The sequence below is a fragment of the Oncorhynchus mykiss genome, chromosome 25 (assembly GCF_057628025.1).
Source record: "Oncorhynchus mykiss isolate SJ-2025 chromosome 25, ASM5762802v1, whole genome shotgun sequence".
NCBI lineage: Eukaryota > Metazoa > Chordata > Actinopteri > Salmoniformes > Salmonidae > Oncorhynchus > Oncorhynchus mykiss.
The window spans coordinates 72074648-72095496 of record NC_143046.1 but is presented as its reverse complement, the minus strand read 5'-3'; the positions used below and the strand labels follow the sequence as shown (position 1 = coordinate 72095496).

The following is a 20849-nucleotide window of genomic DNA, read 5'->3' as shown; positions in this document are numbered from 1 at the left end:
TCAGTGGATGTATATGGAAAATTTAAGGTGAAGCTATTGCCTTTTGAGAGAGAGAGAGAGGGGGGAGAGAGAGAGAGAGGGGGGGAGAGAGAGAGAGAGAGAGAGAGAGAGAGAGGGAGAGAGAGAGAGAGAGAGAGAGAGGGAAGAACATAGTGGCAGCCCTAAACACGGGCCCTTGCAGCTTCTCCTACGTCCTAAAAGAAAGCTTTCCCGGCTTCGCTTCGTTTCACATCTGCACTAAATCAAAACAAGGGGGTGATGTAATGCTGCACGGCTTATGTCTCTTCACTCCTGTTTTAACTTAAAGAAGAGAGGAACTCTCTGATATGAATAGCCGGAGGAAGCTTTCTCGCTCCTCCCCCTCGTCTCCTGGAGTAGCTTTTTGAAAGGATCCTTTTTGATAGTTTATGATAAACCCGTAGATAGGTGCTACAATCTGGTGGCTGGCTTAAACTATTACAGTGTGTCTGGGACGCCCAGGTGGACTGGAGTCAGGTGGACTGACTCCATCTGTATTTACACTACAGCAGATTATCAGCCTTGTGGACCTGGGCTGCCCTGCCCACTGCCTGATAATTAGGCCTTGTTTGCTTTGTATTAAACACACCCTCCCAAGTTAATCTGCATGCACTTCCAGGTCAAAGTGCATCATCTGTTTCTCCAGACTTTTTATTTTTATTTCTTACTAAGACTCTTCTTCCATTTTTCTCATTCTAGCGAATAGTGACTCAATCACTCACTCAGGGTTTGAAATCTTTATGTTTCTCTGAAAGCAGAACTATGGAAGCAATGAGGTCTAATAGAAAGCAGAGGACAGTGATGTTGGTAAACAATGATTGGAGGATTGAGTCTAAGCATCTTTCAGTTCAGATCGCGTCGCGTCTAATCTTTCTTGGAAAAGCAGAGGCCCAGGAATTTGACTGGCAAACGGAAAATCGCTCCAACCACCCCTCCCCTAACTTTGGCATGGATGCTTCAAATGGGCATATTCAGGTTAGCTATGGAGGCAGTAAACCGTCAACTATTTCTGTGTCACGATTCATTTAAGGACCCCTTCTCTCTTTGTTTCTTGGAGAGACATGTTTAGTTTGTCTTGTTTTCTCTCTCTCTCTTTCGTCTCTCTCTCTCTCTCTCTCTCACTTACTCCTTGTCTCTCTTTCACCACAAACTCATCAAACAAGTGACCCCGCTCCCGATTGGCTGGGCTCCCTCAGATCTCCCCATGATTGGCTCTGTGAGTCTCTCTCTCTCTTTCTTTCTTTCTCTGTCTCTCTCTTGGCTGCGCTCCAGGGCTGGAGAGTTAGGCATGAGGATTTCTCCGGAAAGGAATGCTGACAACAGGAGCAAGTTACCAGGTGTGGCCGCGAGTCAGTTAACCAGAAACAAGTCATTTCTGACAGATTGAGAGGAGGAAAAAGGGAGGGGAAGAAGAACAAAAAGAGAAGAGGAGAGGAAAGCCCCAGAGATTCAACAGCTGGACTGGTTTGTTGTGATGCAAATGCAAAGTCACCATTCCTCCATTCCCTTCTCTCTGAGAGCCCTTTATTTCTCCGGGAAGAAACAGCATGTGACATTATCACAGGACGAAATAGAACACCAAGGCTAAGGTCTTCTGAAGGGGAACTTCTCTCTCTGTCTCTCTCTCACACAGGACATCAGTCATTATTATGGAACTTGAATCCCCTTCCTTGCACACACGCACTGTCTCTGGTCTGGTGTTAGCGTAGCATAGCGTGCTAACATGCTAGCTGGGGTATTTAATACCTAAACAGTTGCTTTGCAGTGGCGCTCCCCACTGTTTGAGTGAGCTGATATTAGTGGCTGGGGATCGTGTGTTGATCCAGCTCAGTGGACAGCCAGGGTCAAGTGGCCTCATGCTGTCTGGACTCCATTACTCATATTGTTGCTGTTATTGTGTTATGCTGCGAAGGCCCCATATAGAAAAACACCCAGAGCTGCAGTAAATCCATGTCTCTATAGGACTTGTTTTGAAAGTGATACACTCTTGGCCCTGTGGCAGACAGAGAGTTTGTACATAGACACAGTGTGTCCCTGGTAGATTTAAATGTGCTGGGTGAAGTACTGTATCTGTGAGTGGAGTCCCATTTGCACTTTCCTGTGTACAGTAGGCTACATTCACAGGCATGCACATACACACGTACACACATGCTGGATACGGGCATGAACAAGTACACACACATACACACACAGAAGAGTTTTCCGTACGAATTAGAAGTGATTGGAACCTTTTTTATACTATTTTGGGTCTCTGAGTGGATTAGTAAAGCAGGGTGCACATTAAACAGTCTCTCTCTCTCTCTCTCTCTCTCTCTCTCTCTCTCTCTCTCTCTCTCTCTCTCATACACACGCAGCCCCACCAAGTTCAATGCACCCTCCAATGCACTACTGTTAGCCTGTGGAACACTCCCTTCCACATACTGTAGCAGCAACAACTGCAGATTGTTTAGTCCTCTGGGGACAGCTCTCCCTCTCTCTCTCTCTCTCCCTCTCTCTCTCTCTCTCTCTCTTTCTCTCTCGCTCTCTGTAAAGTACACATTCTTAGCGGTATCCACAGAAATGACCTCCCCAAGACCCGGTAACCTTGCTTTAATTATTTGTTTGAAAACAGCATGAAGTTCCCATGCTGAGAGTCGCTGTGTGTGCGTGTGTGTGTGTGTGTGTGTGTGTGTGTGTGTGTGTGTGTGTGTGTGTGTGTGTGTGTGTGTGTGTGTGTGTGTGTGTGTGTGTGTGTGTGTGTGTGTGTGTGTGTGTGTGTGTGTGTGTGTGTGTGTGTGTGTGTGTGTGCGGGTGTGTGTGTGTGTGTGTGTGTGCGGGTGTGTGAATCGTAATGCCGTGCAGTGTAAGAACATAAGGGAAACCATCAGATGTAAATACTAAAACATGGTTGGATGTTTTGGAGAAACCCCTGTCTGCCCCTAGTGTGTCTACCTCTCTCTCTCTTCTGGTCTGGTTAGCCCTCAGACATGTAGACGTGGTGACTGTGGTCATGTCTATTCTGTGGATGTGTCTATTCATTCTGTGGTTGTGTCTATTGTGTGGATGAGTCTATTCTGTGGTTGTGTCTATTCTGTGGATGTGTATATTCTGTGGATATGTCTATTCTGTGATTGTGTGTATTCTGTGGATGTGTCTATTCTGTGGATGTGTCTGTTCTGTGGTTGTGTCTATTCTGTGGTTGTGTCTATTCTGTGGTTGTGTCTATTCTGTGGATGTGTATATTCTGTGGATATGTCTATTCTGTGATTGTGTGTATTCTGTGGATGTGTCTATTCTGTGGATGTGTCTATTCTGTGGATGTGTCTGTTCTGTGGTTGTGTCTATTCTGTGGATGTGTCTATTCTGTGGATGTGTCTATTCTGTGGATGTGTCTGTTCTGTGGTTGTGTCTATTCTGTGGATGTGTGTGAGTTCGAAGGTTTGGGAGTGTAGTCGCCCCCCTTACACACATGGACACATCCCTTCATCCCTGCCTGCCTGCCATCCATCCCTTCCCTCCTCCCTCCATCAATGCCATCCATCCATCCCTTCACTCCTCCATCCATCCATCCATCCATCCCTGCCTGCCTGCCTGCCATCCATCCATCCATCCATCCTGTCCCTCCTCCCTCATCCCTGCCTGCCATCCATCCCTTCCCTCCCTCTCCCTCCCTCCCTGCCTACCATCCATCCCTTCCCTCCTCCCTCCATCCCTGCCTGCCTACCATCCCTTCACTCCTCCCTCCCTCCCTGCCTGCCATCCATCCCTTCCCTCATCCCTCCATCCCTGCCTGCCATCCTTCCCTCCTCCCTCCATCCCTGCCTGCCATCCATCCCTTCACTCCTCCCTCCCTCCCTGCCTGCCATCCATCCCTTCCCTCCTCCCTCCCTCCCTGCCTGCCATCCATCCCTTCACTCCTCCCTCCCTCCCTGCCTGCCATCCATCCCTTCACTCCTCCCTCCATCCCTGCCTGCCATCCATCCCTTCACTCCTCCCTCCCTCCCTGCCTGCCATCCATCCCTTCACTCCTCCCTCCCTCCCTGCCTGCCATCCATCCCTTCACTCCTCCCTCGCTCCCTGCCTGCCATCCATCCCTTCCCTCCTCCCTCCCTCCCTGCCTGCCATCCATCCCTTCACTCCTCCCTCCATCCCTGCCTGCCATCCATCCCTTCACTCCTCCCTCCCTCCCTGCCTGCCATCCATCCCTTCACTCCTCCCTCCCTCCCTGCCTGCCATCCATCCCTTCCCTCCTCCCTCCCCCCCTGCCTGCCATCCATCCCTTCACTCCTCCCTCCATCCCTGCCTGCCATCCATCCCTTCACTCCTCCCTCCCTCCCTGCCTGCCATCCATCCCTTCACTCCTCCCTCCCTCCCTGCCTGCCATCCATCCCTTCACTCCTCCCTCCCTCCCTGCCTGCCATCCATCCCTTCACTCCTCCCTCCCTCCCTGCCTGCCATCCATCCCTTCACTCCTCCCTCCCTCCCTGCCAGCCATCCATCCCTTCACTCCTCCCTCCCTCCCTGCCAGCCATCCATCCCTTCACTCCTCCCTCCCTCCCTGCCTGCCATCCATCCCTTCACTCCTCCCTCCCTCCCTGCCTGCCATCCATCCCTTCCCTCCTCCCTTCACTCCTCCCTCCCTCCCTGCCATCCATCCCTTCCCTCCTCCCTTCACTCCTCCCTCCCTCCCTGCCTGCCATCTATCCCTTCACTCCTCCCTCCCTCCCTGCCTGCCATCCATCCCTTCACTCCTCCCTCCCTCCCTGCCTGCCATCCATCCCTTCACTCCTCCCTCCCTCCCTGCCATCCATCCCTTCACTCCTCCCTCCCTCCCTGCCAGCCATCCATCCCTTCACTCCTCCCTCCCTCACTGCCAGCCATCGATTCCTTCACTCCTCCCTCCCTCCCTGCCTGCCATCCATCCCTTCACTGCTCCCTCCCTCCCTGCCTGCCATCCATCCCTTCACTCCTCCCTCCCTCTCTGCCTGCCATCCATCCCTTCCCTCCTCCCTCCCTCCCTGCCTGCCATCCATCCCTTCACTCCTCCCTCCCTCCCTGCCTGCCATCCATCCCTTCACTCCTCCCTCCCTCCCTGCCTGCCATCCATCCATTCACTCCTCCCTCCCTGCCTGCCATCCATCCCTTCACTCCTCCCTCCATCTCTGGAGAATTTCTGCTGGTGTTGTTTGAAGCACACACCATTAGCAGCTCATAAGAGGAGAGAAAACAGTGTTATCAGGGCTGGCTCTGATAATCTCAATTGGCTTTACTCAACCTGATAAAAGGTGCTCTAGGGGCAGAGTGGGGCTTCGGTCGGTCAGCAACCCCCTCCCTCCCCGCTGCCCCTACCAACCGCCTTACTTTGGCCACTTGTTCAGAGAATAAAAACAGAACCATGTGTGTGTTTGTGTGTGGGGAGGGGGGGGGGGGATCAATCTTGGCAGCGGCCCTGACAGAAAGTAATAGAAAATCTATATGCACTCAGTTGCCAGTTTTAAGGTACACCCATCTAGTACCGAGATGGACCCAGCCTTTGCCTCCAGACCTGCCTGAATTCTTTGGGTCATGGATTCTATTCTCAGATACGCTGTTACATTCAAACGTTGCTCAATTGGTATCGAGGGACCTATGATTGTTGCACCGTTCTCGGCAAACACTAGACACCGTTTCTGAGGTACTGGAACCGGTGCGCCAGGCACCGACGGGAATGGGTAAAACGACAATCGTTTAGCCGGTTCTATCGTTCAATTGAAGTAACTGAATGCCTCGATGCCTGTCTGCCTGCTTTATATAGGCCACGTGACTCACTGTCTGTAGGAGCGAACCATTTTCGTGAACGGGGGGGTGTACCTAATAAACCGGCTACTGAGTGTATGTTTGTGTATGCTGCTGTGAAGAACTGTTTTCCCTACTCAAATGACCATGTTGGAACAGCATAACAGTTGAGTGTAGACAGCAACCAGATAGGAAAATATGTTTGTGTATAGCTATGCAATACCTTTCATAAGAAGTACAAATGAGCAACCGTTTAGTTGGATAAGATCAAAACGTGTTCTAAATAGATCAGTAACTCAAACACGCTGTTCCATGTGCACTTTGTTATTCCTGGGGCTCTGTCTTCCTGTCACTGATCCAGGATGGGAATATTTAGCACCTGCAAGAAACATTCCTGATATTAAGTGCTTATGGTTGTCCAGAATAGGTAAGAATCCACATGGTTATAATTTCCAAACCATATGTGCCATCTTGGGAGAAAGAAAAAAAGAGAGAGCAGGACATATATTTTTGGCAGGCCTTGTTCTGTGGGTCTTGTTCTATGGGCCTTGATCTATGAGCCTTGCTCTGTGAGCCTTGCTCTGTGGGCCTTGCTGTGGGCCTTGCTCTGTGGGCCTTGATCTGTGAGCCTTGCTCTGTGTGAGCCTTGCTCTGTGTGAGCCTTGCTCTGTGTGGGCCTTGATCTGTGAGAGCCTTGCTCTGTGTGAGCCTTGCTCTGTGTGAGCCTTGCTCTGTGTGAGCCTTGCTCTGTGAGAGCCTTGCTCTGTGTGGGCCTTGCTCTGTGTGAGCCTTGCTCTGTGTGAGCCTTGCTCTGTGTGAGCCTTGCTCTGTGTGGGCCTTGATCTGTGAGAGCCTTGCTCTGTGAGAGCCTTGCTCTGTGTGAGCCTTGCTCTGTGTGGGCCTTGCTCTGTGGGCCTTGCTCTGTGTGAGCTTTGCTCTGTGAGCCTTGCTCTGTGTGAGCCTTGCTCTGTGTGAGCCTTGCTCTGTGGGCCTTGATCTGTGTGAGCCTTGCTCTGTGGGCCTTGATCTGTGAGCCTTGCTCTGTGTGAGCCTTGCTCTGTGAGAGCCTTGCTCTGTGTGGGCCTTGCTCTGTGTGAGCCTTGCTCTGTGTGGGCCTTGCTCTGTGGGCCTTGCTCTGTGTGAGCTTTGCTCTGTGAGAGCCTTGCTCTGTGTGGGCCTTGCTCTGTGTGAGCCTTGCTCTGTGTGGGCCTTGCTCTGTGGGCCTTGCTCTGTGTGAGCTTTGCTCTGTGAGCCTGCCCAGAGCGAGCGCGATAGCAGGAATTTCTGCTTTGTTTACTTACTCACCTGGTGTAGATGCTGGAAGCCTGACTCTTTCTAATGTACTGCAGGTGTAGTGACACTTCTGACAGTAAAGGTAGACGATAGACAGCCAAAGATGCTCTTTTATATCCCTCTAACTCATAGTGTGTTTATTTAAATGTATTTTTAAAATGTATTTTTTATTTCACCTTTATTTAACCAGGTAGGCCAGTTGAGAGCAAGTTCTCATTTACAACTGCGACCTGGCCAACATAAAGCATAGCAGTGTGAACAGACAGCAACATAGAGTTACACATGGAGTAAACAATAAACAAGTCAATAACACAGTAGAAATGTTTTTACATTTTTTTTAAAAAGAGTCTATATACATTGTGTGCAAAAGGCATGAGGAGGTAGGCGAATAATTACAATTTAGAAGATTAACACTGGAGTGATCAATGATGAGATGGTCATGTGCAGGTAGAGATACTAGTGTGCAAAAGAGCAGAAAAGTACATAAATAAAAACAGTATGGGGATGAGGTAGGTAAATTGGGTGGGCTATTTACCGATGGACTATGTACAGCTGCAGCGATCGGTTAGCTGCTCAGATAGCAGATGTTTAAAGTTGGTGAGGGAGATGAAAGTCTCCAACTTCAACGATTTTTGCAATTCGTTCCAGTCACAGGCAGCAGAAAACTGGAAGGAAAGGCGGCCAAATGAGGTGTTGGCTTTAGGGATGATCAGTGAGATACACCTGCTGGAGCGCATGCTACGGGTGAGTGTTGCCATCATGACCAGTGAACTGAGATAAGGCGGAGTTTTACCTAGCATGGACTTGTAGATGACCTGGAGCCAGTGGGTCTGGCGACGAACATGTAGCGAGGGCCAGCCGACTAGAGCATACAGGTCGCAGTGGTGGGTGGTATAAGGTGCTTTAGTAACAAAGCGGATGGCACTGTGATAAACTGCATCCAGTTTGCTGAGTAGAGTATTGGAAGCCATTTTGTAGATGACATCGCCGAAGTCGAGGATCGGTAGGATAGTCAGTTTTACGAGGGTAAGTTTGGCGGCGTGAGTGAAGGAGGCTTTGTTGCGAAATAGAAAGACGATTCTAGATTTGATTTTGGATTGGAGATGTTTGATATGAGTCTGGAAGGAGAGTTTACAGTCTAACCAGACACCTAGGTACTTATAAGATGTCCACATATTCTAGGCCGGAACCATCCAGGGTGGTGATGCTAGTCGGGCGTGCGGGTGCAGGCAGCGAACGGTTGAAAAGCATGCATTTGGTTTTACTAGCGTTTAAGAGCAGTTGGAAGCCACGGAAGGAGTGTTGTGTGTGAGCCACAGATAGTTTAAACTGGTATTTACGATAGGTCCAAAAACAAAACCTCTCTTCAATAGATCACACATCACAGTCCCAAATCAACATTGATATGATCTGCCTAACTTTTCCTCTCTCTTTTCCCATGTAGGCGTTAGTCTGTCATTTCTCTGTCTGGGTTCAGCAGTACAGTCTATCTGCCCTCTGGGTGCACCCTCGCAAATAAGCTTGCATCCATCTCTTTTCCCAACCGTGCGTTTTGTCCATTTACCAATGTCACTTTGAGCAGGCAGATTACGGCCGTTTACGTTAATAGGTGAAGGTAAAGGCAGGTATCAGGGGTTCATGGGGGATTAGGAACTCAAATTGGTTCCAGAACCTTCCCTTTTTTCCATCTCCATTTCCTCCATGTTCCAAAAAAGTTACCTTTCTCTCTTTTTTATTCTTTGAAAAGGGGCTCCATGCTGGAATCACCCCATGATGATCTGAAACTTTCCTCTAATATCAACCACATGTGGGTACCTTTAGCGCTACCGAGCTCACTCCTCTCTGACTTCTTAGTATGAGAGAGAGAGAGAGAGAGATAGGGAGGTACTAGAGTTCACTATTTTTTATTTTTTTATTTAACCTTTATTTAACTAGGCAAATCAGTTAAGAACAAATTCTTATTTACAATAACGGCCTACACCTGCCAAATCTGGATGACACTGGGCCAACTGTGCGCCGCCCTATGGAACTCCCAATCACGGCCGGTTGTGATACAGCCTAGATGGAGATGACCAGTATAGGTAAAGCTGGCCCAGTCTGGGGTAGTGAAGCCAGCTTGTCTTTGACACAGCCCTGGGTCACTGCGTCCCATTTGGGACTTTAAGAGGTTGCCCCTGGCTGGCAGTCACCTCCAGATGACCCCTTGGTCTTTACAGTGGAAAGTGGCGGGAGCAGAGAGGAGAGTCGGGGAGGACTGCACAGGGAAGGCTTTGTGGAACTGCACTTATTCACCGCTGTGGCGGTGATAAAACTTCACACAGCCTAATTGATGGGCTTGCTGACATAACAATACCTTGTGAAAGAGCCGAGTGGCCATGCCTGGTCCTCATTTATAGACAGCTGGACGGGGAGCACAACCCCCCGCAATGAAAAGAGAGAGAGAGAGATAGAGAGAGAGAGAGAGTTGGGGGGGGTGGGGGCAAATGAAAGGGACCATTTGTATGTTGCCCCTTGCGAACGTATATTATTTTGAATTTCTAATGAGTGATAACACGCGAGGAATAACATGTTTATAGGGTGCGCATGTGTGTTAATGTGTGTGCGTGAGTGCATGTGTGTGAGAGAGAGTTGTGACATAGCCTACTGCGTGGTCTAGTTTCTCAGTGGCATGGCTGCTTCACCATAGCACACACTTAATGCCTGTGGAATGCTTTCCCGGTCTCCATAGCAACCAAATGTAATCAAAAGCTTTATTAAACAAGGGAAATAGATCATAAGGGGCATTAAAAGAAAACCTTGTTGGGTTTCCAAGTCTGCTCACAATCACCCTTTTGTTGTTGCTGTATCTGTTTTGATTGGCTCTCCAAGAGCCAGTGGCTAATGTTGTTACTAAGTCATGCAAAACTGTGTTGTTGTGCTGCGGTTTCCGATGAACTCTCCTGTTGGTGAATGCTGTGTGATTGAAAGTGTTTTTCTCTTTTCTTCTCTCTTCTCTCCCAGGTTCATTAATGCCAGGAGAAGAATAGTACAGCCCATGATTGACCAGTCAAATCGAGCAGGTAAGAAAGTCTACTCTGCACATCTTTTCCACTTTTTCCAGAAACACCAGCTCTTCCAGTTAATGTACTGGCATACACATCATGCCTACTAGCCTGGATTTGTAAGGGAGAATCCCCAGCCCCCCTACTACCACCAAACACACACACACACACCACACCCTATCTTCTTATTTTCTCAATGGGAAGTGTGTGGTGGTGACGCTATCTGTTAGTTGATTGCCTGTAATTGCCGATATCCTAATCTAACACTGAGAGGTGCTTTAGCAACATGTTCTCTCTCTGTGAATTGCTAATTGGGCACAAGAGAAGCTCCAGGAATGCTTGGAGCATTTTGGTATCTACTTTGTGTTTTTTAACTCACTCAATTCCCAAGTGTCAGTCCTCTGGCTGTTGCTGCTCGGTATTCACTTAGCCCAGATTTGAAATATCAAGGGTCCTATATGTGATTGTATTGAACGTCATCATTTCAATTTAGTAATTGTGGGCGATTAATTCATTCTGGTCATGAAAAACTACCTAACAGATGAAAATGAGTTTAATATGATCCATTGATCTCTGATTTCTGTCTGGACGCCCTACGTAAGGGAGAGATTTTGTATTTATTATGGATCCCCATTAGCTGCTGCCAAGGCGCAGCTACTCTTCCTGGGGTCCGGCAAAATTAAGGCAATTTTAATACAATTTTAAAAACATTACAATGCGTGCATTACAGTTTCACAACACACTAAGTGTGTGCCCTCAGGCCCATACTCCACTACCACATATCTACAACGCAAAATCAATTTCCATTCCTCCGAAAAGGATTAAGGAAGGGTTCATATTGCAAATTGATCAGGCATTGATTTTCCATATCTACAATGGTCAGACGACAAAAAGCACTGAAAGATTAAGTCATAAACATGCCACTCTAGAATCGAGCAAATAATCCGGGCAGGAATTTATGTAGCCACCCTAGGCCGTATCGACTGTAACATTACTAAGGAAAAACGCCACATAATTTGTCTTTGAGGGAGAAAAGCTTTTTGTTGATTAGCTCGCTCCAAATCTAGAGAGAGACCCACAAATTGGGGAGGAGATTGTGCAAATTAAGTTAAACAGTTATTGAAATGAGACGCGCCTTTCCAAATCTCAGTACAATTATTGTGGTTTGTTGGGAATATTTGAGAGAGAGGAGAGAAGAGAGAGACAGAGAGCGTGTGTTTAGAGTGTGGCAATCAGTAATCTCTCTGAAGACAGCATGACTAAAAGCTTCCCCTAATCTTCAATTTGACAGATTACTCCAGATTAGGCTGTTTAGTCCAGGAATATGCTGTTTGCTACAGACTCCACAATACTCTTACTGAATAGGGCTAATGATATGACACTATGACCTAATTTGATTACTACTGTGGACAGTATTATGATGCTTGAATAATATTTTTATATGAATCTTATTTGTAAATAATGATCATGATCAGTGTTTTCAGCTTTGCTGTACTCAGGAGATTTTAACTCATTTGAATTTGCAGGGGTAGATAATGACAATTGCAGGGGGGTAAATAGTGATGTTTTTGCCAATGATGTCCCATAACGTGTCTCTGTCCATGAAATAACATCCCTGTTGCTTTGGGAATGGCTGGTGATGGTCTTGACAGAAAATCCTGATCATGTCAAACTGCTTGCTTCCTTTTCTCAGTTAGAGAGCAATGCATTACCCCTTCTTTTGTCTAATGTTAAAGTGTGTGTGTGTGTGTGTGTGTGTGTGTGTGTATGTGTGTGTGTGTGGACTCATACTGTATGTGTTTGCATGCCATGCATCAGTCATGGTGGACATAATGTGTTGCAGTATGTTTGGGCCGGAGCTGGGACAGTAAGCTGATTGTGTGGTTTGTCTTCTCTCCCCCCCCTCGTGTCCATGTTTTGACTACAATCAGGTTTTCTTCTTGATCCTTCAGTGAGTCAAGGAGCAGCGTACAGTCCGGAGGGCCAGCCCATGGGCAGCTTTGTACTGGACGGCCAGCAGCACATGGGGATCCGACCAGCTGGTAAGGCCCCCCCTCCTCCTCCTCCTGTCCTGCATACTGTATACTAGTCACTGTGCTGTGTATGTTTACAGTCACCAATGCAACCCCTGTGACTGTATGACTACTGACAGCAACACACTCCAACCCCTCTAGCCCTGGAAATGTCACACCAGCACTGACTACTGTGCTGTACATGGCAGCATCATCAACCCAATACTAACCAATGTCACAAAACTACTGATGATATCACTGCATCATAATAGAGTTCACTTACTCAGTCAACTCCACCCTCCTCTCTCAACTCCCTTAGGTATCACTATTTACCTCCATTTGCTTGTCTCTCTTTTCACCCATCTCTAGAAAATGACACAAATCTTTGTAACGAACGGGGAGATTTGTGGAGACTAACATTTTTAGACACTTAACTACTGCACCTTCTCTTCCTCTTCCTCTCTGTAACCAATCCGTCCTTCTCCCTACCAGGGTGTCTATCTGCTCTGACCTGTCTGCCATTCCACCTTTGACCTTCTGCTGACTGTGTTTTTCCTCTTCTAGGGCCTATGAGTGGAATGGGGATGAATATGGGCATGGATGGGCAATGGCACTACATGTAACCTCCATCTTGTAAAGCAAAACGCAAAGAAAAAGGGGGAAGTAAGTACAACTGGGCTTTATTTCTCAAACCTCTGGGCTTGTGGTTTTAACCCACAAACCCCCTTACTTCACCACATTCCCCCTCCCATCCCCACCCTAATTTTACAACAACCTCCCCCACAGCAACCCCCTTGACAACCAGTGAGTGTGGTTGGTGTAGCATGGTGCTTTAAGGGGCGGAAGGGGGGTAAGGAAGGGGGGTTAGCTAGCTACTGAAAGATGAATAGAAGGACTGGGAATAGTGGGAGTTGCCGCCATGCCGTGAAGCTTTCTCCTGTTGGTCCCTGGGAGAGAGAGGGGGGACTTGTGGCGCCAGCCCAGACAACAGAAGAACAACCAGCACAACCAACAACCAAGGTCTTGATAGCATGGCATGTACCGACACCACACATTCATTTATCCCAACAGGGCCATCTCTCTCCCCATCTCTGACAGCCAATGCAAATGTTGGACATTTAGGGAAAAATAACATCTCCAGAGGCAGGGTCTGACGGGGAGAAATTAAGCAGGCTCCAGTGAAGCGATAAAGAAGGAGAAGTGAAACTGTCCTCTGAGTGACATAAATCTGTCTTGGGAACGATTGATGCCCAAATTATCTTATATGCAAAGACGGGAGCGCCGCAGTACATTACGGTCCTCGGGCGAGATATACGAGCCGTGGGTGACATGGCCGATCCTTCACTGGGGGGTGGGGTTGGCAAGTAGGGGTGCGAGGGGAGTGAGGGGAGGGGACCTGTGTGTTTTGATTATTTTTTACTGGAGGGGGCATTGACTAGCCCCGTCATGAGACACACAGAGACAGAGCAAAGAGAGACACAGAGATACATTTAAAGGACCCGAGACCCTCTCACACACAGACACACACACACACACACACACTGTCTGATTAATCCTGGCCATTCCACCTCCCACTAGTGCCAGAGCGCTGACATTTGAAAAATCAAGATGTATCACATCCCAACGGCGGCGGGGCAGAAGAGATTTTATTTAACACCCAAACTCCTTTGCCCAGTGAGGCACAATATAATGACACTTACCTTGATTAAAAGAACCCTTTATATGTAAATGGAGCCTGGAATTTCCGAAGAGTCACCAAAGCCATTCTATTGGCAAAGCCCATTTCTCTCCTCTTTTTTCTCCCTCCCTCTCTCATCTCATCCCCTCCTGTCTTTGCTAATGGCGTCAGGGATTAAAAAAAACTTTGGGAAGCAATGTTCCCTAAAACAGACACAGAGACAACATTTGCTCAGCTTGGCTAATTCTTAATATAGGCTATATAATTTTGAGACTATTCAATTACATAACATATTTTATGCTTCATGACCAATTACATTAATAGCTTAATACAGAGGAATATTATCATCTTCTGATTTGATTACGCCGCCAAACAATATGGTATATTTGGTACTTAATTATCTCCAGCCATTGAGCAGGCCTGCTCTACCAGAACAGGACAGAACTGAACAGAATGGGAAGAAATATAAAGAGAGGGGGATAGGGAGAGAGGAGAGAGAGAGTGTGGGGAGAAGAGAGGAGAGGAGAGAGAGAGAGAGAAAGGGATAGAAAGAGAGAGAGAGAGAGAGAGAGAGAGAGAGAGAGAGAGAGACCAGTCTCACCATTATTGTCTTCAGATGATTTGACCACTCCTGTTAATAAAGGGGGCCCACAGATCTACTTAACAGAATGACTGCAGCTTACAAGACTGGAGATTACCGTCTTACAGTGTCAAAAACATCTGTTGGGCCTTTTAACAGGAGCCGCTCCAGGTTATATGGAGGTGAGGGCACCCCTCACATACCCCTCGCACAGCCCTTGCCATACACCCCAGCCCTGCCCAGCCCAACCCAGCATGTCCAGATTGAATTACTTATTTTATGACCCCGTAGTGAGGTTTTAAGAGAACACTGCGACAAACTTGTGAATTTCCAATGAACTAGACGTGGATAGTAGGAGGGTAGTGAGTATTAGAAAATGGCACCTTGCTTTCAGCCAATGAGATTGGTCATTAATTTTGGCCTCTGCTGTCCTGTTTTCTCCCTCGCTACCTCCTCAACTTGCTGGGCTCTGCTCTGTCATTTCTTAATTGCGGTGTACTAAGGTGGAGGAATGTGGAGAGTGAGCATGCCTGGTGACCTTGTGGCGACCACTCTCCTTCACCCCTCCCTCCCAAGCAGCGTTAATCCCCCAAGGGTTCACATTACAAAGCAGGCCTATCCAGGCCCCACTGGCTCCAGCACCAGAAGTATCCCACCCCAGACCCACACCTGCTCTCCCCTGCTTCTCTCCAGGGTCCAGGACTTTGGGCCAGGCCTGTTCCCATACTCCAGTCCCAGGCCACAGGGCCCCCCACCACCACTACCTTCTCCCTGGTCTGCAGACAACAAACACACCCCTGAATAACCAAACAGAAGCACCACTGAGCAGGCTTCTGTTTCCACCAACCAGGCACAGAGTGAGGGGATGCCAACATGCTGGGGTCTCCACACACATCAGCACAGGGCCCAACTCTCCGTACCAAGGGGTATCACATCAGCACAGGGCCCTACTCTCTGTACCAAGGGGTATCACATCAGCACAGGGTCCTACTCTCCGTACCAAGGGGTATCACATCAGCACAGGGCCCTACTCTCTGTACCAAGGGGTATCACATCAGCACAGGGCCCTACTCTCTGTACCAAGGGGTATCACATCAGCACAGGGTCCTACTCTCCGTACCAAGGGGTATCACATCAGCACAGGGCCCTACTCTCCGTACCAAGGGGTATCACTTCAGCATATTCCTCCCTCTCCTCCCTACCTCCTTTTTCTCCCTCCCTCTCTTCCACTCTACATTCTCTCTCCCTCCTTTTATCTCTCTGTTGGCTCTGTTTCTTGCTGTCTCTGTGCTTTAGCTGTTGTTGTCATTATACTTTTCCAAGAGCAGCACTTTGTTTTGGTTAAAAGTGCCTCTTATTGGAGGGGAAAACGCAAAGCCTTGAATGCTATTCTTAGACTGGCGTGTTGTTATAGTTAAATGGCTCTAAATTATTTAATAACTTCTTTAATGGGTTTTAAATCAAACATGTTCACAGTAGTGCGTCCCCCTGAGAAAACACCTCTATTCGGGTTGTCACTACATTCAGTGGGGGAATTGACTCTTCTGCCTGTAAAAATATTAGTGTTGCTAACATCAGTTTGGCAGCTAGCTTCACATCCTCCAGGACGATTGTGTCTGGATGGCTGGTCATTTATGAACATTTGAACATCTTGGCCATGTTCTGTTATAATCTCCACCCGACACAGCCAGAAGAGGACTGGCCATCCCACATAGCCTGGTTCCTCTCTAGGTTTCTTCCAAGGTTTTGGCCTTTCTAGGGAGTTTTTCCTAGCCACCGTGCTTCTACACCTGCATTGCTTGCTGTTTGGGGTTTTAGGCTGGGTTTCTGTACAGCACTTTGAGATATCAGCTGATGTACGAAGGGCTATATAAATCGATTTGATTTGATTTGATTTGATTTGGTTGGAAATCACTTTCCAACCTGAGAACTGACCATGATTCTATTGACATTGTAACAGACTCTCAATCACCTAAAATTTAGTGATAAAATAGCTTTTTTAGCTCCTAAAACAACATTTCGGAAGTAGCTTTGGACTTTTGGGGCATGTGTAATCCTAAATGAAGTTAGTATGTTATTTTACTTAATTTTTACACCACAAAATGAGCTCACTTTACACAAGGTATAAATGAATTTTTTATTTTATGTCAGAGTTACGAAATTTGGAATTCAGTAGTCCATTTTTGTAATACTTTTCCATTCAAGTGAGTGCTTGTTTTTAACCCTCCCTCTCTCTCTCTGATCTCAGGGCTTCAAGGCATGCCAGGGGAGTACGTACCTCAGAGTGGTCCTATGGGCATGAGCATGGCCCCGCAAAGTTACACCCCTCCTCATCAGATGACCCCTCACCCCACCCAGCTTCGACACGGACCCTCCCTCCACCCCTAACTGCCCGGCCCCCATCACCTTCATCACACCCACCATCCCCATCACTCAGCCATGCTGATGCACGGAGGACCCCCCTCTCAACCAGGAATCACCATGTCTGCACATAGCCCCCGGCCACCCCCCGCAGAGCCCCATTGACCCCAGCGCTGGAGGACAAGGCCTGGACATCCACGCCCAATTGTATAAGGGAACTTTACTACCACAATGACGTCAACATCATCAACAACAACAGCAGCAGCTACTAAGAGAAAAAAACAACAACAACCCTACAACAAAGCTATTTTCAGAAAACATTTCAGAATAAAAACGCAAAGCCCTTTGACCGGAATTAGACATTAAAAACAGAATTCCAGATGAGCTGTGATGATTTTTTCCTTTTTTTTTTTTTTTTACTTGTCAATTTTGTTACTTTCATCCAAATGGAGGACCAAGCTGACATGAACACTTTGTCTTGGGCTTTTGTTAAAGATCAACAGATGTTCTAACAACGGACACGTGCAAACACGGACACGCACACAACTCAAGACACACACATACAAACACAGTACCCACTCTCTCCAGTGACACGTTCAACTCATTTTCAAATGAAATCACTCTGGAAAATTGAGAGAAAAAAAGAGAAGAAAAGATTCCCAAGAGTTATAACTACTGTAGTATAAAAATTATAGAAACGAAGTTAAAACGTGTGCATTTTTCGTTGATCACTCAATTTATGTTTCCTGAGCTAGTTATAGAATTAAAGGTTAAGCCTTTCTCTCACACTGTGTGTGCTCCTTCCTGGAGGAGAAACTGTCTCGGTGGTGCAGCAGCACTATAAAACAGAAAAGATGGAACATCTCAACAACGGACTCCCATTCGCTCCCAACCAGAGCAACAGGCAGAACAGGCGCTGTCCCCATAGAGAACAGGGCATGATGGGAAAAGGCTGCTAAATGACATCTGATCTCTCCAGAAGATTCAGTTTAAAAATGTTTCATGCCCCTCATTTTTTTGGTTCATGAATGAATGTTGCCCTGTAGGTATATAAACAAAAGTTATTAGTTTGAATTGCCCAAGCACTGGATTGTGTTGGTTTTATACATTTTTATTTTATTTTATTTTTTTGTATCCTGGACTCTCATTGACAGAGCCTATTGAAGGAAGCTAGTGGAAAAGCAGCATCCTACTTTGCTTCTTTGCCTCTGGATAAACATACTTGCCATATGGACAATACTGACACAATGGTGGATTCTTTGGCACTGGGAGAAACATTTGATGGTTGATGCACCAAAAAACATAAAAAAGACAAAAAGACAAAAAAATAACTTAAATTATGAACTCAAAGCTTTGGGAAAAAGCTAAGAGAATATTGCAACAAACTTCGTACAGAGTTCAGTCTATTAATTGTTTCATGTTAGATATTCTATGTGTTTACCTCAATTGAAAAAGAATGTTTTTGCTAGTTTCAGATCTGCTGTGGCATTGATATTGTATGTCTATGAATTCCTTCCTTTTTCAGCACGTGTTCCTCACTAGATGATACAATGCCATCTCCCTTAAGCTTTGTCAAAAATACATTATTAAATACTTGTATGAGGACTGTGACGTAATGTTTAAAAGGTGTTCAGTCACAAATGCTGTAATAAATATTTCATTTTTGATTTTTGTTAGATTTGTGTGTGCTGTGTGTTACGAACATAACTAAGAGTAATAGTAATTAAGCCTACATAGTAATGGGTTTATATTTATTATAGGTCGTATATTATTATTATTATTATTGCAAAGTTATCATGGTGATAGTTCTGACAGAAAATGGTTAACAAAGTTTGGCTAAATAGCTATATCAATATTAGGGTAATGCTATAAAAAGCATGATTGTTCATTCAAAGACAGTGCATTTCTACACACTTAGGTTACCTTACCCGGTAAAGTTTATAGTTGCAAAACCCCCAAGGGAGTGGTGCCACTTTAGTGGAATGAAGAAAGAAAAGCAATCTGGCGACCTGTTGCAACAAAAGAAATTAATCATTTAAAATATATTTTAAATCTGTGTTTTAATTATATTTGCAATGGTTTGCTTTGTCAGAAACACAAATATGGCATGATTTTTTGTTTTTCATTATAATGTCAGTGGAAATAGAGATACAAAACCTTGGATTTGCATGCCTTCCCATTTGAGTTGAGTTTTAAACAGATAATCGATTTCGATAGCATACAGTTCAACATATTTACAATAACCTCAGTTTTACTATTGGCTTCAAACAATAGAATATGCATTTGTCCCTTCCCTTTTGCTGCAACCGTTTCCAACTGACAACATACAAGTGCTGCAAGTGAATATTTCCGCCGCTTTACAGCGACCCCTGACGGCGTAATCTGAATCGCTCACGGGTTCACTGATAATCTTTTGATATCTCTTTGCCAGTGTTTGTTTGCTCGCGGCCATAGAAGTCATAGCCTTAAACCAGAAATGACTATCTCTCTGTCTTGCAGGATGAAATCTTTCTGCCTTTCAGATAAGGGATTTAACTCCAACAATGCTGTAATGGCTGGGTTTTTTTTTACTCTCCTGTCCATAATGCTATTGTAAAACGTAGTGGATTGTGTTACATTTTTCTTCCACACATTGAAAGCAGTTAATAATAATAATAGTATTAATACATCGTTTTTTTATTAGGCTATATGACATTCTGTATTAGGAAGGTCACTACACAAAACACTTGTTTTGTTCTTCAAATGGTCTACTGTAGAGAACTGTTAGAGCTATAGGGCTTTCCCGTTTTAACTCCAGCGCTCAGCCCTGTCTGTAGCCTGTAGGTGAGTGACGTCTAGGGAGGGCATTGGGTTGTTGAGCCAGAACAAGCATAGGGCTGGTGGAAAGGGGGGAAATATTATGTTGACTTTTATTGCAACTTACTACTTTCAAAATGCCTTACAGTCCTGATCCTGACGCAAAACACAAATTGCCCTGTGATTTTAGAGATTTTTTTTATTCGTATTCCAATTGCTGAATAATCTTCGCCTGATTTATCTAATTTCTAATAATTCATTATTCCTATGAAATTATGTTGATAAAGGATATTATTAGGTTCTTGTTATCAAATTGTTTGGTATATTTATTTTGTTCCCTCAAGCGTGCAAAAAAAAAGTGAAAATAAGAAATGATTTACAAATGGAAGATTGCGTTGGTAATAGACTACAACAATTTGCATTAGTATTTCGATATTACAGGAATTAAAATATGTAGGCCTATATTGAAACATAAACAAAATAAAAAAATAATCCAGTAAATATGCAAAATACCCAAACGTAATTGTTTTAAAACTGCGTCAAATGAAGATAGAAAAACACCTTTCTGAGCCTTTGACAGGTTGGACAAACTGTTAGGTTTTCATCCGCGTTCCCAACGCATTTGATGATGCACCATTTGAATTGTTTAAAAGCTTATACACTTATTTTATCATCCTATTATGTGGATGAACGGAAGGAAGAAGCCCTCCGTTTTGTGTGAAGATTATCTGGTCTAAAAGAGAAAAAACGCCTTGATTATTGTGGATGGTGGTAGTGGCGGGGGTGGGGGTGGGGGGGTAATATTAATAGTTTTTTCTCCTTTTTCCCCCTTTCTCCATTTTCGAGGAGACAGAAGGTAGATTGCCTCTGCTGTTTCCCTTTGCCGATTCGGTGTGACAGGAATGATGGATGATCCAGCCGAGCTAAACAACACCGCCCCTTCATCTCCTCCCTGTCAAAGCTAGTTCGGGTACTAGTGCAGGAATAAAATAAGGAATAGTCCCCCTGCACTGCTCTCTCTGCACAACACAAAAACACCTTCCCAGACCGTTTTCCTCTCCTCTCTACAGTCTCAGACAACGATATTAAATGTCCACAATACCCTGCAGAACACGACGCCGTTGCTGGCTGTGTGTACACAGGCAACACGTTAATAAAGCCCTAACCTTCTGATAATATCGTCTCTTATAGAGCACCTAGAGAAAGAAGTAGGTTATTCGATCTGCAACACTGGCTCAGGATTTGGGCTCTTCGGAGTGAGTCTCAAGAAATAGGCTACAAAATGCCATTCCTACTAAGATGTTTTTTTGCAAATA

The 20849-nt window shown here is 45.9% G+C and overlaps 1 protein-coding gene across 8 annotated transcripts in view; it reads left to right on the top strand.

The window, feature by feature from the left end:
* Positions 1-18404, top strand: part of LOC110505709 (homeobox protein Meis2) — a 119600-nt gene extending 101196 nt beyond the window's left edge. For 4 of the 8 annotated variants that reach the window (XM_036962753.2, XM_090221007.1, XM_090221006.1 and 1 more), the window contains exons 10-13: positions 10066-10124; positions 12059-12148; positions 12683-12781; positions 16625-18404. In XM_036962753.2, the coding sequence (XP_036818648.1) occupies positions 10066-10124; positions 12059-12148; positions 12683-12741 (208 nt within the window). In that variant the 3' untranslated portion in view covers positions 12742-12781; positions 16625-18404. Of the gene's footprint in view, positions 1-10065; positions 10125-12037; positions 12149-12682; positions 12782-16624 lie in introns of all 8 variants that reach the window. The other 4 variants (XM_036962752.2, XM_036962750.2, XM_036962751.2 and 1 more) reach the window with 1 other exon arrangement.
* Positions 18405-20849: the final 2445 nt, after the last annotated feature.